The sequence below is a fragment of the Rhopalosiphum maidis genome, chromosome 2 (genome assembly GCF_003676215.2).
Source record: "Rhopalosiphum maidis isolate BTI-1 chromosome 2, ASM367621v3, whole genome shotgun sequence".
In the NCBI taxonomy this organism is placed as follows: Eukaryota; Metazoa; Arthropoda; class Insecta; order Hemiptera; family Aphididae; genus Rhopalosiphum; species Rhopalosiphum maidis.
In genome coordinates, this window is record NC_040878.1 from 40,080,154 (window position 1) to 40,094,564 (window position 14,411).

A 14,411-nucleotide genomic window follows, 5' to 3' on the forward strand; every position below is an offset into this window, starting at 1 on the left:
AAAATATTTTTATTTAATATATTTACTGTACGTTTAAAGTTATTGTTTTTATTTAGTAATAATTATAATTTTAAAAGTAAATTTAAAATATTATTCTTTGAATTAATAATCAAACAAATTAGTAATTAATTGTATTTTTATGTTTAATGAATTAAGTTTCTATAGAATTTCAAATAACAAAATATTTCTATTATCAAGTGATTTTAGATACTAGAATTTAAAAAAAAAAAAACATCAACATATTTACCAAATTTTATTTGATAAAAGTAACAATTGAATTGATAAACTATTAACATTTTAAATTCTTTAATACCCTTTTGTCAATAACTAAATAAAATAATTTTTTTAAGAACTTCAGTAGCAAATGATTATTAATTTTTTTTAATTTGAATAATGTTTATTCCTGTACGTACATATTTAAGATCATATAACAGAAAATTTTTCTAAAATCTCTACCGTTTAATTGGTAATTTATTGTATTCATAGTTTACACAAAATAATTAATTATGTAATATTTATAAATTATTATTATTATTTTTTGATGGTAAAATACATTTTCAATCATTGTCTGATTTTTAATTCATCCCATCATGATAATTATTTTTAAGTCTAGTGGGTGCTTATTGAATTTACCATCTAATTTATTAGATTACTAGCTTAACTGTTACCTGTTTAATCATTGTAAATAATAAATATATGTACTATTAAGTATAATATGTATATATATATTATTATTATGTATAATATCAATTTAACATCATAGACATTTGATGAATAATGTTTAATGGTATTTGAAATTACATTTTTTACGTATTATGTAATACTGAGACTTGAATGAAATTGTTGTATTAATATTTTTACTTATTACCAATTATTTTTTAAACTCCGACTATTGGTTTTTGTAAAATTTGGAAAACTGTCTGAAAAAATAATTTTTTCTTACAATTTTATTATTGTAAGATATGTGATTTCATTTTTAAAGTTATTTTCAAATATCAACTGCGTACATATTTTTTTTTTTAATATAGTGATATACTCTGTATAAATATATTATATGTAAAATATTATGTATATAATCAAAATATTCAATTGTATTAACAAATACAATTTAGACTGTATATTTTATATTTTTAAAGCTAATAAAATGTTACTCGTTAGAACATTACTATTGTGTATTAAAATTTAAGAAAATTATTTATTTATTAAATATTATTGACAAATTAATCGAAAACTGTGATTTTATGTTTCGTTTTAAAATTATTTTTTCTTATAGTTTTTTTGTATATTACTGTTTTATTATTATTATTTTTTTCATTTTTGTTGCACGTTTAAATTTTTTAAGTTTATTTATTACTTTATTTTAAAAAAAACTTACTCCTTCTATAAATGAATGTTTTAATTATGATATTACACCTACACATATTTAATAGTTTTACTTAATTTATTTGTATTCTCATCTTTAACTGACGATACCTATTATCTTACATACCAAAATATTAACTATAGTCTATATTAAAATAAGAATCGTTAAAAGTTATTGTTGAAGAAATAAGTTGTACAGTTTTATATTTAAAAAAAATTAATAATGATGTAAAAAACTTGATAAATATTCTGAATTTTTTTTTCATACTCAGTCCACATTTATTTCACATAGTCTTGTCCACAGTATGGAATCCATATTTTTAAACACATAACATGTGCTGAAAAAATACACCTTAAAAAGTATCTACCAAAATAAAATATAAACTATATGTAATTGAATAAATTAAGTGTACTGTTATTCCTAATTAATAATTATATATAATATATATTGTTTTAACACGCTATAAAAGTAGTTTTTACAATATTGCTACTGTTTTTCGTCTTTTGTGTAATACTTCCTATATATTCTTTTGTGCGATGACTCGTTGAACAACTCAATGTTTATAACTATTTAAGTTTAATGTAATTTTATTTGATCTAACTGGTATTAATTTGAACTATAAATCTAATTTTTATACATAAAAATACATTTTATTTGTGTAATTTTAAAATTGATTTATACAGTTTGTGTTTTTATACCATAACATCAAGATCTTATTGTAAAGGTAAGAACTATGAATCAAATAAAAGTATATTAACTGCTTACAATTTTACAGAAATGTTATTTAGTTAACTTATATGGTAAAAAAAATAAATATTGTTATGAAGATTGGCCAGTTAATAAATTAATGAGTGCAGCTTTTTCTTTTTCCTTCTTTTTAGTCACTTCCAAACTTCTATTTTTCCACATACTCTTCCGTAGTTTTATCGGTCTACTACCCACATATCGTCCTAATAAATAGTAAGAATTTATAATTAGAGTAAAAAATTAAGTAAAAAAGGTAATACCATTGAGTTCTTTTGTAGCTCTAATAAAGTCTGCTGGGTCTTTGAATGATACAAACCCAAAACCTCGAGTTTTCATAGTTCTGCGATCACGTACAACACGGGCTTTTTGGAATGAAGGATATCGGCTAAACGTTCGAGCTAATAATTCATCAGTGACGTCATTACCTAAATCTCCACAAAATAACCGAAAATCATCTGAAAACATAATTAATTTGGATTACTTATATTATGTTAAGACAATGTGAATCATTGATTATAGATTGCTATTTTAAATAAAATGCATACCTTCGTCCCATTCAGATAGTGTTTGATCCTCCCATACCTGTCCACCAGAAGTTCGTATGAACTTTTTATTTTTTTTCCCTCTGCTCTTGGCAGATTGATTTGGGATTGAGGCAGCACATTCAGCTGCGGCAACAGCATTACCACCAGCTGATACAACAACTGTTTTAGATGTTGCTTTAACAGCCTCTGCCATTTCTTTACCTGGCAATATTGTGGGTTGTGATTTTTTAGATTCTTTTTTTAACGGATTGATGCTTGTTGTCATTTTTAATATATCTTCTGCTTTAATCATCAAATCGTTTGATGGTATTTGAGATGGTTCAGGTTTAGATGTATACAGTTTAGGAGCACCACTAAAAACATAGGTAGTTTAATTTTAAAATATATACAATATCTATCTATGTGCCATATAGGCATAAGCGGCATTTGGTAGAAACTCATGTGTAAACGTTTATGGTAATTTGTAAACCCGTAGGGGGTGTTTCCCCATACCACCTAATATTGCACCCCCCCTCCCAGATGCTGCCACTGCATATAGATAAAAATTAAAATATAAATGGAATTTTACTATAACTATTCTTTTCTAATTACAAATCCAAATGCTTATTATTATTATTAATAGTAACTGTTTTTTTTTTTTTTATGACAGTCTAATTTTTCATTGCTAAATAACAAATAAATATTATATGGTCAGTAGTAGATTATTAACTTCAATGTTGGATAATTATAAATATCAATAAAAACTTACAAGCAAGTAAATTTATGACAAATACATAAATCAATTAGATATTTCAAAAATATATAATTACTAACTACTCTATTTTTGCATGACTTTTATATTAGAATAGATACCTCAGAATAACAGGACCAATTGTTTTGTCTACTTTGACGTTAAATCTCCGTTGAGGTTGCTGTAATAGCATTTGACTGTTAGAGAATGATGGTCGCATATTATTATATCCTTGAGAGGCATGTGTATTTTGTTGTCCCATTAATGAATAATTATCTAAAAAAAAAATTTTAATATTAATATAAAATCACTTTAACACTTAAATAAGTTATTACAAATAAAAGGTAAACAATTAAAACAATATTTTAAAGTTTAGAAAATCATTTTATTATTTTAAGCTGGTATGCCTAGGGCCCGAGATTAGATGACACAAAAATATTCTAAAATACACTTATTATAAAAGCATAAGGCTATAAGTATGAAATGTAGAAAAATGACCTAAAAATATAATAATCATAAGTATAAATACTAAACATTTTGCTTCAATTATGTAAGACTAATCTCTCAAAAGCAAAATGTAAAAATAGTAAAGCGTGGTATTTTTTTTCATATGTAGTCCACTATACATTTATCATTCATTAAAAACGATAGCGGTGATCGATCAAAGTCCACTTCTAATACATAAATAAATTACCTACCCATGTCTGGCAATAATAATTATGACTGCGATTTGTATGAAATAATAGTAAATGATACATATATTTGAGATGCAAACAAGTTTTACATCATTTTGTTTAAATTTTACTACCAAAATAGTTATACTAATACTACACATTGATAAAGTACAGATTCTGTACAGCAAAGCTATTTCCTTGATTTTTTTTTTCATTATTTTTAAATTTTTATCCTTTGAAAAATAAATTTAAGAATTATTATTTCAACTTTTATTAATATTAGTAATTAATGTATTAATATTTAATACATTAAGCATAAGAAGAAAACCGTAAAGAATTTTATTTTATGAATTTTAGATGTTTTCAGATTACAATATCTGACAATGAAATTATTAATTACTTGTTAAAATAATCATATGCCCTTTTACAAAATATAAAAAAAAAATAAAATATAATTATTTAATTTTAGAACATCACAAATAATAAACATTCATAAAACAAAAATAAAAAAACGACCTAAGTATTAATCTTGGCCTATGACATTTAAAGAAATGTAGAAAAATGTAATAAATATCTAAATATATAAATTATCACCAAAATTTAAAACTAAAACCATTATCGTATTCATACAAGTAAACAACTAATTAAATTTGTGTATAATTCAAGTTGAAAAAAAAATATGCAAATACATCAGTTTCCAGGCCCTAGATATAAATCATGATTTTTATAAATGTTGACAACTGCTAAATTTTAACTGGTGAGACTGCAATATCTATTACATAGTTAACATTAGAAAACTATAATATATTTTATAAAAATATAAAGAATTCAAAATTAATAAAATAATATATATTTTTTAAATCATCATTATGATCTTATTGAATAAAATTAAAATTATTTGAAAATAATAAATATATATTATGTAGGTTTAAATAATTTATATAGATAAATATTTCAATTAAAATATGATTTGATGACAAGCACCTTTGTCTTTAGTCGAATACAAAACTTACAAGACTTGTTTTCTCTTCATATTTACGTCACACACAGTTCCAAAATTTTCAATAGGTATTAATCGGAAATTGGAATAGGTATTTTCTATAACTTAATAATATATTTAAAAGGTAATTTTTTTTTTAAATATTGTAGGTACAGGGCCATCCCGAAGGGGGGTTTTAGGGGGTGTCCCAGCCCCCCCATAAGTGTACAATATGTATATGTCAGTTGGCATATTGATACATTAAGTATTAGAATTTGAATTTTCCAAATAATAATTTTTTTTATACAATTTATAAATAAATTTAATTTTGTTAATACTACTAAGTACAAATATGACGGCATAATAATTGACTAATAGGTATATTGTAATTTATAATAATTATGAAGGTGTATAAGTTAATTTTCCGATTACCAACTGTCCAACATAAATACTATAATACAATTTAACTACTAAAATATAGTTTGTTAAATAATTTAAAACATTAGAATTTTGATTTTTCAAATAGAAAAATTAAATTCTTTAAGTAAGATAAATTCTTAATTTAATTAAATTTAACTTACGTTCAAATAGTTAAGTTTTAATTATAAACAGTTACCTATTTTTTAAAATATTATTTTAAATTTGTTAAATATAACATCATCGTAAAAGATTAGCTCCTAAACGATATAATTCTTATGCCACAACTCAAGCTGAATTCACAATGCATCTATTTTATAGAAAAGATTTTAAAATGGTTCTTGATACTCTGTTAAAACTAACTAATGAAAATGAAAAATCATGTATTTCTTCTATTCAACCATTATTTATTTTATTTTCTCAACCATTAAATAAAAGTAATATTATATTATGTTACCAAATGGCAAATTATAATAGTTTTGTAAATATACAACAGGGTTATACATTTTGTTATTGAAAATATTTTATTGTAGTATACTTGTGAAGATATTATATATATATAAGAAATAATAAAATGGAGGACATAGTAAAATATTTAAGAATTTGTAATATTGTGTAAAATATTTATTGACAACTATACGAGTATGTATGTAATCTGTAGGTAGTAAATAGTTGTCGAGCTAATCAAGAAAAATTTTTTTGAGTTGGCACATTGATGCATCTCACCCCCCTTTATTATTTTGTTCGGGACGGCCCTGTGTAGGTATCTAATATAAACTTTGAAATTAGATGTTTATATCAATTTATAATTACCAGAATTTAAGGACATTGTACTTTCCATGTATGTATTTGCTGAATCATGTTCATTTGGATATCCATTACCAGAATTTAAATGATGACGATTCACATGACCGTATGATTGAGTAGCAGGTGTTCCGTCCATGTAATTGGGTATTCCAATTTCTTCCTCAAATCTAAAACAAACATTAAATCATTGAGAAAAAAAAATATTTTTACGATATTAATAAGCAATTTATTAAATTACTTGTTCATTTCATCTTCCATCATACGAAGTTTATCGAAAGCATCAGCCATATTTGATGACAAAAGTAGGAAATTTTTAAATTCTTATACAGTCAGAAATCTCTTATCTTGTTAGAAAGGACGGAGAGAAGTAACTTAAAGTAAGAAACCACTAAGTTTTAAGCTAAATTGAATTCAATAGACAAAAGTATGAGAATTAATGAATGTTTAATTGTGAAATTGTGAATTATTTAATAGTTATAGTCAACTGGTCAATACTTAATACTTCGGGGAGATAACGATTACTATCAATGTTTTATTATTGTTATGAATCACGATTCGTTTAATTACAGTGTGAGCAACGCTGACTAATGAAAAATAAAAGTTTGATAGGTATTTATTTTTCTGGTCACACTGTTCAAATATTTTAGGTTACATCACGAATTCAAAATAGAAAAAAAAATTGATTACAAGCGCTTTTTGTGGGTAAGAACAAGAACTAAGAGATAAACAACTAACAAGATACACTTGTATTAGTTAGATTATTGACTTTTCAGTACTATTACTATATTAGTATATTAAACATTTATATAAATATTAAATTTATATTTTAGTTGTTGCGCACAATTTCCTTTGTAGTTAATTTTTGTAATTGCCCTAAGTCTAATAACAATGAGCGACTCAGAGCAAAGCAACAAGGTCAACGAATTTGCTAGCATAACTAATGTAGATTCTGAAAGAGCTAAATTTTATTTAGAATCTGCCGCCTGGAATATGGATGTAAAGAAATAATAACTAAATTTTAACCTAGTATTGCAGATAATTATAAATTTTTTTTTTGTATATTTTAGGCGGCATTGGCCAGCTTTTACGATGAAGGAACTGATGATGAACCTTTAAGCGACAATGCTGGACAGTCTTCATCAAGGACAGCAGCTGCTTCTAATAGGAATGTACATATGGCGAGTGTGTCAAGTTATAAGCCAGCAGCAAAACCAAAAAAATGGCAACCACAATCTAGGTAATTGAAGTGCATTTAATTCTATTGGCAGAAAAATTATTATTGTCAAATTCGTAATACTATTCTTACAATACATAGTTTTTATTAATTTTTATTTTTTAGGATAATGACATTCAGTAGTTTGAAGAATGCTGAAGTTGAAGATAAAGACAGTGATGATGAAGAAGGTCAGAGGTTCTATGCTGGTGGATCAATCACAAGTGGTCAACAAGTAATTGGGCCTCCGCGTAACAATACTGATGTTATTACTGATATGTTTCAAACAGCACAGAAGTAAAAATAAATCTTCCATAAGTTTGAAATATAAGTACATGTAAAGATTAATTATGTAAATACTAAATCTATTTAGGTATGCTAGTACTTCGGCACCAAGTGGTAGCAGCAGTTCTGCACAAGAGGGCGGTGCTTCAAATTTCTTTGGTACAGGTTACAAATTAGGTCAAACTGAAAATGACACCGAAGGTCTGTTGAATACAATAATTATATTAAATCATTTATAAGTTAGTGTTTTTATTAAAGTATTTTAATTTTAGTTATTCCATCTCATAATTCTACTACAAAACGGTCATCTAATCAAGAAGAGGTTGTCTTAAAGGTATGGAAAGAAGGATTTACTATAAATGATGGTGAATTGCACAGCATTGATCGGCCAGAAAATAGAGAATTTCTACTTTTGGTGGCTAGAGGGTTAGTAATTTAATATTTATAATGATTAAGCAGAACAAATTTTGTGTCTATAGTCTAATATTTTGATAATTACATTGTATACCTTGTTTGAGAAAGTCTTTTACCATAGATAATATAACCTACAAGTATTAATGTTTAACTTCTTAGTTCTTAATTCATGCTTTTAAATAATTTGCACAAATTCATTATTAATTGTTATATTCTATTTTAGAGAGGAGATTCCACCATTACTTTTGAAAGAGGCAAATGTATCTAGTGAAGATGAACTTCATGTTAGTGTTGAAGATCACAGATATGAAGAATATATACCATCTAAACCAAAAAAAAAGATTTTTGGAGGATCTGGAAATTTGTTAGGAAGGTAATATTATATATTATTTTAATTTAATAATTATTATGTGTCATAACTATTATAAATTTGTAGCCCTGCGCCAGATGTTGTTGGTAATGAAATTCCCAAAGAGGTTTCTTCAGACAATGGTGTTGCTAATGAAACAACTGCTCGAGCTGAAGTTCCTTTAATACCAGAAGCACCAACCACTTCATTACAGATCAGATTAGTAGATGGTACAAGAATTGTAGCCACATTTAACCATAGTCATACTATAGGAGATATTCGCCGTTACATCATAGCGTATCCTTTTTAATCAAACATTTTTTTAAAAGTATTAATCATTTAAAAGATAAAAAATATTGCACTCGTATATAGTAAAACTTAGTGAAGTCGTCCTAGTCACAACATTAAATAAATTCTTGTTATTTATAAAGATTTAAAGTAGAAGTTTATTCTGTATCAAAAGAGAATAATCACTTTATACACATGCTGACTGACTGCTCCAACAGTGATAAAGCCAAATTTTTCCCCCACCTTGCTAACCGATATTTATTTTCAATAATTTGTTTTTTAAAAATATTTTAAGTATATCATTATATTATTTTATTTAATATTATTTATTATATAATATTGGCAATAATATAAACATAACAATATTAATTTTCTTTAAAAAATTATGAATACAATTTAACAGTTTGTATTAAGCCAAATTATTATTGTGGAAACAATATAAATTATAAGTACACTTATATATATTGGCCATCCTGCCATAGAAAATCTATAATAACCTGTGTTTGAGGTTATTTCATCCATGCATAATACAGTGAAACCTCGCAATAGGTGGATAATTTCTTGGAAAACATTTTCATTACTTTTCAATGTAAAATACTCCAAATTATGAATGTCTATTTTAAAGAAAAATCTGGAATAACGATAACTTTTACACAAATTTTTTTACAAAAAAAATTTTTCTTTTTTTACTATAACTCAAAAATTGATTACCATAGATACTTGACATTTTCACAAAATATTTTCTTTTAGTCATTTAAGAATTTTAATCTTTTTTCTTTAAATGTTGATAACATTTGTTTTGGCGCAAGATACTTTAAAATTTCATATAAGATTCATTATAAGTTGCCCATTTACCAAAATTTCATTTAAAATAGTATAACAATAAATTTAAATTGAAAACATCTATTATCTATTACAATGGTCCACTCAACACTTGTCCACCTTTTTTGATTTTTTGATTTCTTTAAAAGGAAATTGGGTGTTGTATTGATGTTATATAATATATTATATTTTAAATGTTAACACTCATATTGATTTATATTTTATGGCTAATTTATCAATCATTAAAACACCATAATTAAATTTAGTATATTTTTTTCGTTTAAAATATTTACCTTTTATAAATTTAAAAAGTGTATACCCCCCCCCCACCACAAGTATAGCAGACAACATTTTCATTCAAAGTTTTCACTGTATATAATTATGGTTATTGTGCCATAAATAACTATGCTTTGACCTATTCAATACAATTCTAAATAAACTAAAGATAATTTCATATTATTTTTCAATTAGTAACACAATAGGTAATTACATTCTACAGTATACAATACGTGTAGTACAACATATTATATTTTTGTATTTATTTCAAAATATAACTGAAGAGCTTTTATTTTTTAAGGATGCATGTGTTTCTTTTGTACCCACTAGTTGCGACAATTTTGTGTATGTATACAGTTGATAACATTGAAGGTATAAAGTAGACAACTTACCATTTTATTTTATTACTATTACATTTTTAAAAGTCTAAAAGTTTGGATACAATTTTAATCCATCCTTAATTTTTTATTATTCATTTAAAATTAATTATTTTTCATGCTGAGTGTAGTTTATGTTTGTTTTTGACATCTCCTTTTAGAGCAGTAAAAATACCTTGATCTTTGACTTTGAGAATGATTTATGATAAAAAATTGTATCAAGTTAGTATTTTAACGAATCAGAAGTAAAATTTTCAAAACAATCAAAAAAAAAAAGATGATATGAATTACATAACACTCATTTTTGACAAAATCAATTTTATTTTATTGTTGTAATTCAAATGTTCACCAAATATTATATTACCTTTTTTTTTAGATATGATGTAATTTAAAATGTTTAGAGACATTTTAAATTTTCAACTTTCCAATTTATGTTAATAATTTAAGCTTTAAAATGCATTATAAGTTTTTTTATAAATTATTCTTACAGCAGTCTAAATATACTAATGCTCAATTTTATTTTTAAGGCATTCATAAAAATCTTTCCTCTTAAATTTTTAGATATTTTGTTTTAATTCAAAAATTATAAACTGTAGTAACTTGAAGCTTTTCTTGGATGGAAATCTATCATGTATAGTAATTATATCTCTTTTACATATATAATTAATTACTATACAGAATGAAATCTTCAAAATATTCCGACTAAATTTTAGCAATTTAATATTTTAATTTAAACTGATTGTATGAACCTCCTACTGTATGTTATAATATAAAATATCAGTTATTGAATTTTACTATGGAGATAAATTCCAAGTAATTGTTAAAATTATATTTTATAGTATTTTATTTGATTCAAGCATTAAGCTTAAAAAATAAAAATTATTTAATAGTACTTATTATTAATATTTATATATATATATAGGGTGATTCTTTTATCATAAACCACTCATTACTTCAAAAAGTATTCATGTTTTTGAATATTTTTTTACATAGTTTCAATTTGTTAAAAAACAACATTTTTATTAAAAAATTATATTTTTAAATATTTTTTATCCTTATATTTTTTTAAGTTTTTACATTTTTGAATGATAACATAGTCTTAGTTTCATATTCTTAAGCAGAATGTTTTTCTGAGTATTTCGATACATAAAAATCGAATTTAGGGCGAGTAGTTTATGAGATACATATTTAAAGTTTAGATAAGCGGAGTAGTGTACAAACATTTTGGGGGGTTACCCTGTACCCTACACTTTGCGCATCAAAACTTTAAATAATTATAACTCATAAATTACTCACCCTAAATTTGATTTATATGTATCAAAATACTCAGAAAAATATTCTGCTTTGGATTTATATTCATTCATTGTTTTTATAGATGTTTAGTGTTATTGGAAATAATTATTAAATAATTTCAAATAATGTCAATACTTTAATTAGAAATTAACTGATTTATTGAATATTTTTCTTAATTACTTTTTATATCAGTGCAAGATCTAGCTTTGCTTCTAGGCCATTTAAGTTGCAGTCATCATACCCTCCAAAAACATTAGACAATAATGATCAAACATTATCGGAAGCAGGATTATTGAACACTGTGATTTTCCAACGAATTGGTTGAAGTATTTTAGTTTTACTTGGTGTTTTTTTTTGTTTTTATTAATTTATATATTTACATTATTTTATAATGTTTTTTTGGAAGTTGAAATTTAAAAATAAGACAGCACATTACTTTAATTATTTAAAAATAGTAATATTTATTTGATTTTGTATAAAATATACTTTATAAAAATATATGCATATAATTCCTTTTTAAATGTTACAGTCAAAATAAATTCAAGAATAATTTTTATACAGATTTATCATATTGTTATTTGTTGCATGACTAATGGATAATTTTAATTGAGTTTTCCATAAGCTCAACAGTTTACTATTAACAAAATTAATTAAATACTTAGCCATACTTTTGTCATCTTTTCCATAGGCTTTTTCACATACTTCTTCCAACCTATGTATTGATCCCATTTTTGTAGGCGATTGATAATTCATTATTTGGTCATCAATGATGGTATTTACTGTTTTGTTGGTCCTTTCACATATTGTTTTCTTCATAGCCATAGGCCAAGATTTTTTTAACTGCCGATTATTACAACATTTCTTTATTTCAAATGTATATTCAATGTCCTTCTTTAAAGAACTCAATCGTTCATCTTTGTTTAATATTAAGTACTGATCCCATGATAATAAAATACTATGTTCAGCAATACCCTGTGTTCTTTGCAAACAATCTTTTTGTAAAATTGACTTTTCTAATTGTGAATCAGTCAAAGGAAACTGCCAAGACAGCGTAGAAAAAGTTTTATACAAATCTCTGTGGCCAGCAATTGAGCGTAAAAATTCAATAACTTTGTAATGTATGCCAATATCGTATACTACAAAATGACGAACACCAATCAATGTATGATATGCAATGAATTCCACGAGATATGTATCAGGAATTCCAGAATAATCTGGTGCAATACATACAATTAAATCATCTTTGATGAGAAATTCCTTTTGAATTTTAATTGGTATGAATAATTTTAAAGAATTTTCCCGTCCCAGCAAAACTCCATATGGTTCAGTGTCATCAGGAACATTGTCAGGCTTACAATGAACCTCATATTGATGAAAATTTGGATCATGGTTATTAGTTTTAACGCTATAAGAAAGTTTGGCTGTCTTAGAAATGAACTGATCTGCCATTTTAAACCAAACACGACATTCATAACCAGAAAACGCTGATCTTGGGCCTAGAATCGGCAAATGAACAGATTGTTGTTGAGTGGACCAGAAGGCAGAGTACGCATAGTACTGATCCCGTTTAATCCAGGAGACAGGTGCTTTCGCCAACAAATTGTCATTTTCCAGATCCACATAAAACTTATCTTCCAATAGAACACAATTCGTCATGTTATCAGCTGTGTAACCGAAAAAGTTGAGCACTTCCAAAACGTTCAAAAGCTGCATGTATTCATATCTGTACAACAACAGCGAAAAGACGCTGACAAAAGACACAAGCACCAACAGCAACTGTTGGTATTTTCTCATCGTTTCGCGCAAACCCTTAGGTCGTAGGTACTAAATCTATTACCGATTTGTTTTCATCTAAATCAATGGCAAGATTTGAAGATTATCGAATTTAAAATTGTTATATTTATCGAAATATCAACTTAAAAAAAAAAAATAGTAATTTTAAAACAGATCTTGATATTTTCTTTTTTTAAAAGCCTATTTACCTATTAAGTATCAAAAAATAACAATATTATTATTTATTGTTGTTTACTTGTTATCTTAAGATATTGGTAACTTGTTGTTAACATCTTATCATGTTAATTATCTATGTCATGATTACAATTTAAGATAGTACTATCTTTGTCCGTGATGTATATCTTTAATCGTGATGATAATATCAAAATTAAAAATTACACCAGTTTTGAGATAATACAAAATGTTCACGAATCCACGATGACCATATTATGGGCATATGGCAATATGGAATAAAATAAACTAATAAACATTAGTTTATCTTCATCTATTATTTTCATAATATGAACTTCACATTTAATGATCACGCCGATTATGGAATTCTTACAATGGTCACTGACTTATATAATACTCAGTCATACAGATTTATTTAATCTGTGAGTGACAATGGCGAACACTGTTGCCACAGAACAATAGAAAATATTATTTTTAGTTTAGATAAATTTACCTATCATACTAACTTAAAGTTTTTGCACGAAAATTGCATTTTCAAAATTAATCTAAAATGTGTGAAAAATAGCCGAAAATCAATCTTTTTAATTTTTTTTTTTTAACATACTCTGTCTAGCAAACCGAACAAAATCAGTTTTTCTGCGCATTCCTCAATGAAAACCAGTGGAATGGTGACGCGGAAGGATGCGCCGTCGGCGCGTTCTCTTGCTGGCACGAATTAAGATAATATAATACATCTATGCAATTAAATTTTTTTATTATGCTCCTAAAACATTATAAGACATCAGTATATCACTATTAAAAGACCTTTTTTATTGACCAAATTGTTGTAGGATTTATTTAGGTACTTAACATTTAATTCGTAAAAAC

The 14,411-nt window shown here is 25.2% G+C and overlaps 3 protein-coding genes across 3 annotated transcripts; 1 reads left to right on the top strand and 2 right to left on the bottom strand.

Moving 5' to 3' along the window:
- Positions 1-2,095: 2,095 nt before the first annotated feature.
- Positions 2,096-6,761, bottom strand: LOC113552000 (RNA-binding protein 42). The gene is made up of 6 exons (XM_026954638.1): positions 6,501-6,761; positions 6,269-6,429; positions 3,508-3,661; positions 2,656-3,008; positions 2,371-2,565; positions 2,096-2,313 (listed from the first exon to the last, which is right to left on the bottom strand). The coding sequence occupies exons 1-6, from the start codon at positions 6,548-6,550 to the stop codon at positions 2,183-2,185; spliced, it is 1,044 nt and encodes a 347-aa protein (XP_026810439.1). The 5' UTR covers positions 6,551-6,761; the 3' UTR covers positions 2,096-2,182.
- Positions 6,762-6,997: 236 nt separating this feature from the next.
- Positions 6,998-12,141, top strand: LOC113554216 (NSFL1 cofactor p47-like). The gene is made up of 8 exons (XM_026957954.1): positions 6,998-7,258; positions 7,330-7,499; positions 7,602-7,772; positions 7,849-7,961; positions 8,033-8,186; positions 8,398-8,547; positions 8,611-8,820; positions 11,772-12,141. Exons 1-8 carry the CDS (start codon positions 7,151-7,153, stop codon positions 11,902-11,904), a joined length of 1,209 nt encoding a protein of 402 aa, XP_026813755.1. The 5' UTR covers positions 6,998-7,150; the 3' UTR covers positions 11,905-12,141.
- LOC113554215 lies at positions 12,087-13,577 on the bottom strand. The gene has a single exon (XM_026957953.1). It carries the CDS (start codon positions 13,371-13,373, stop codon positions 12,120-12,122), a length of 1,254 nt encoding a protein of 417 aa, XP_026813754.1. The 5' UTR covers positions 13,374-13,577; the 3' UTR covers positions 12,087-12,119.
- Positions 13,578-14,411: the final 834 nt, after the last annotated feature.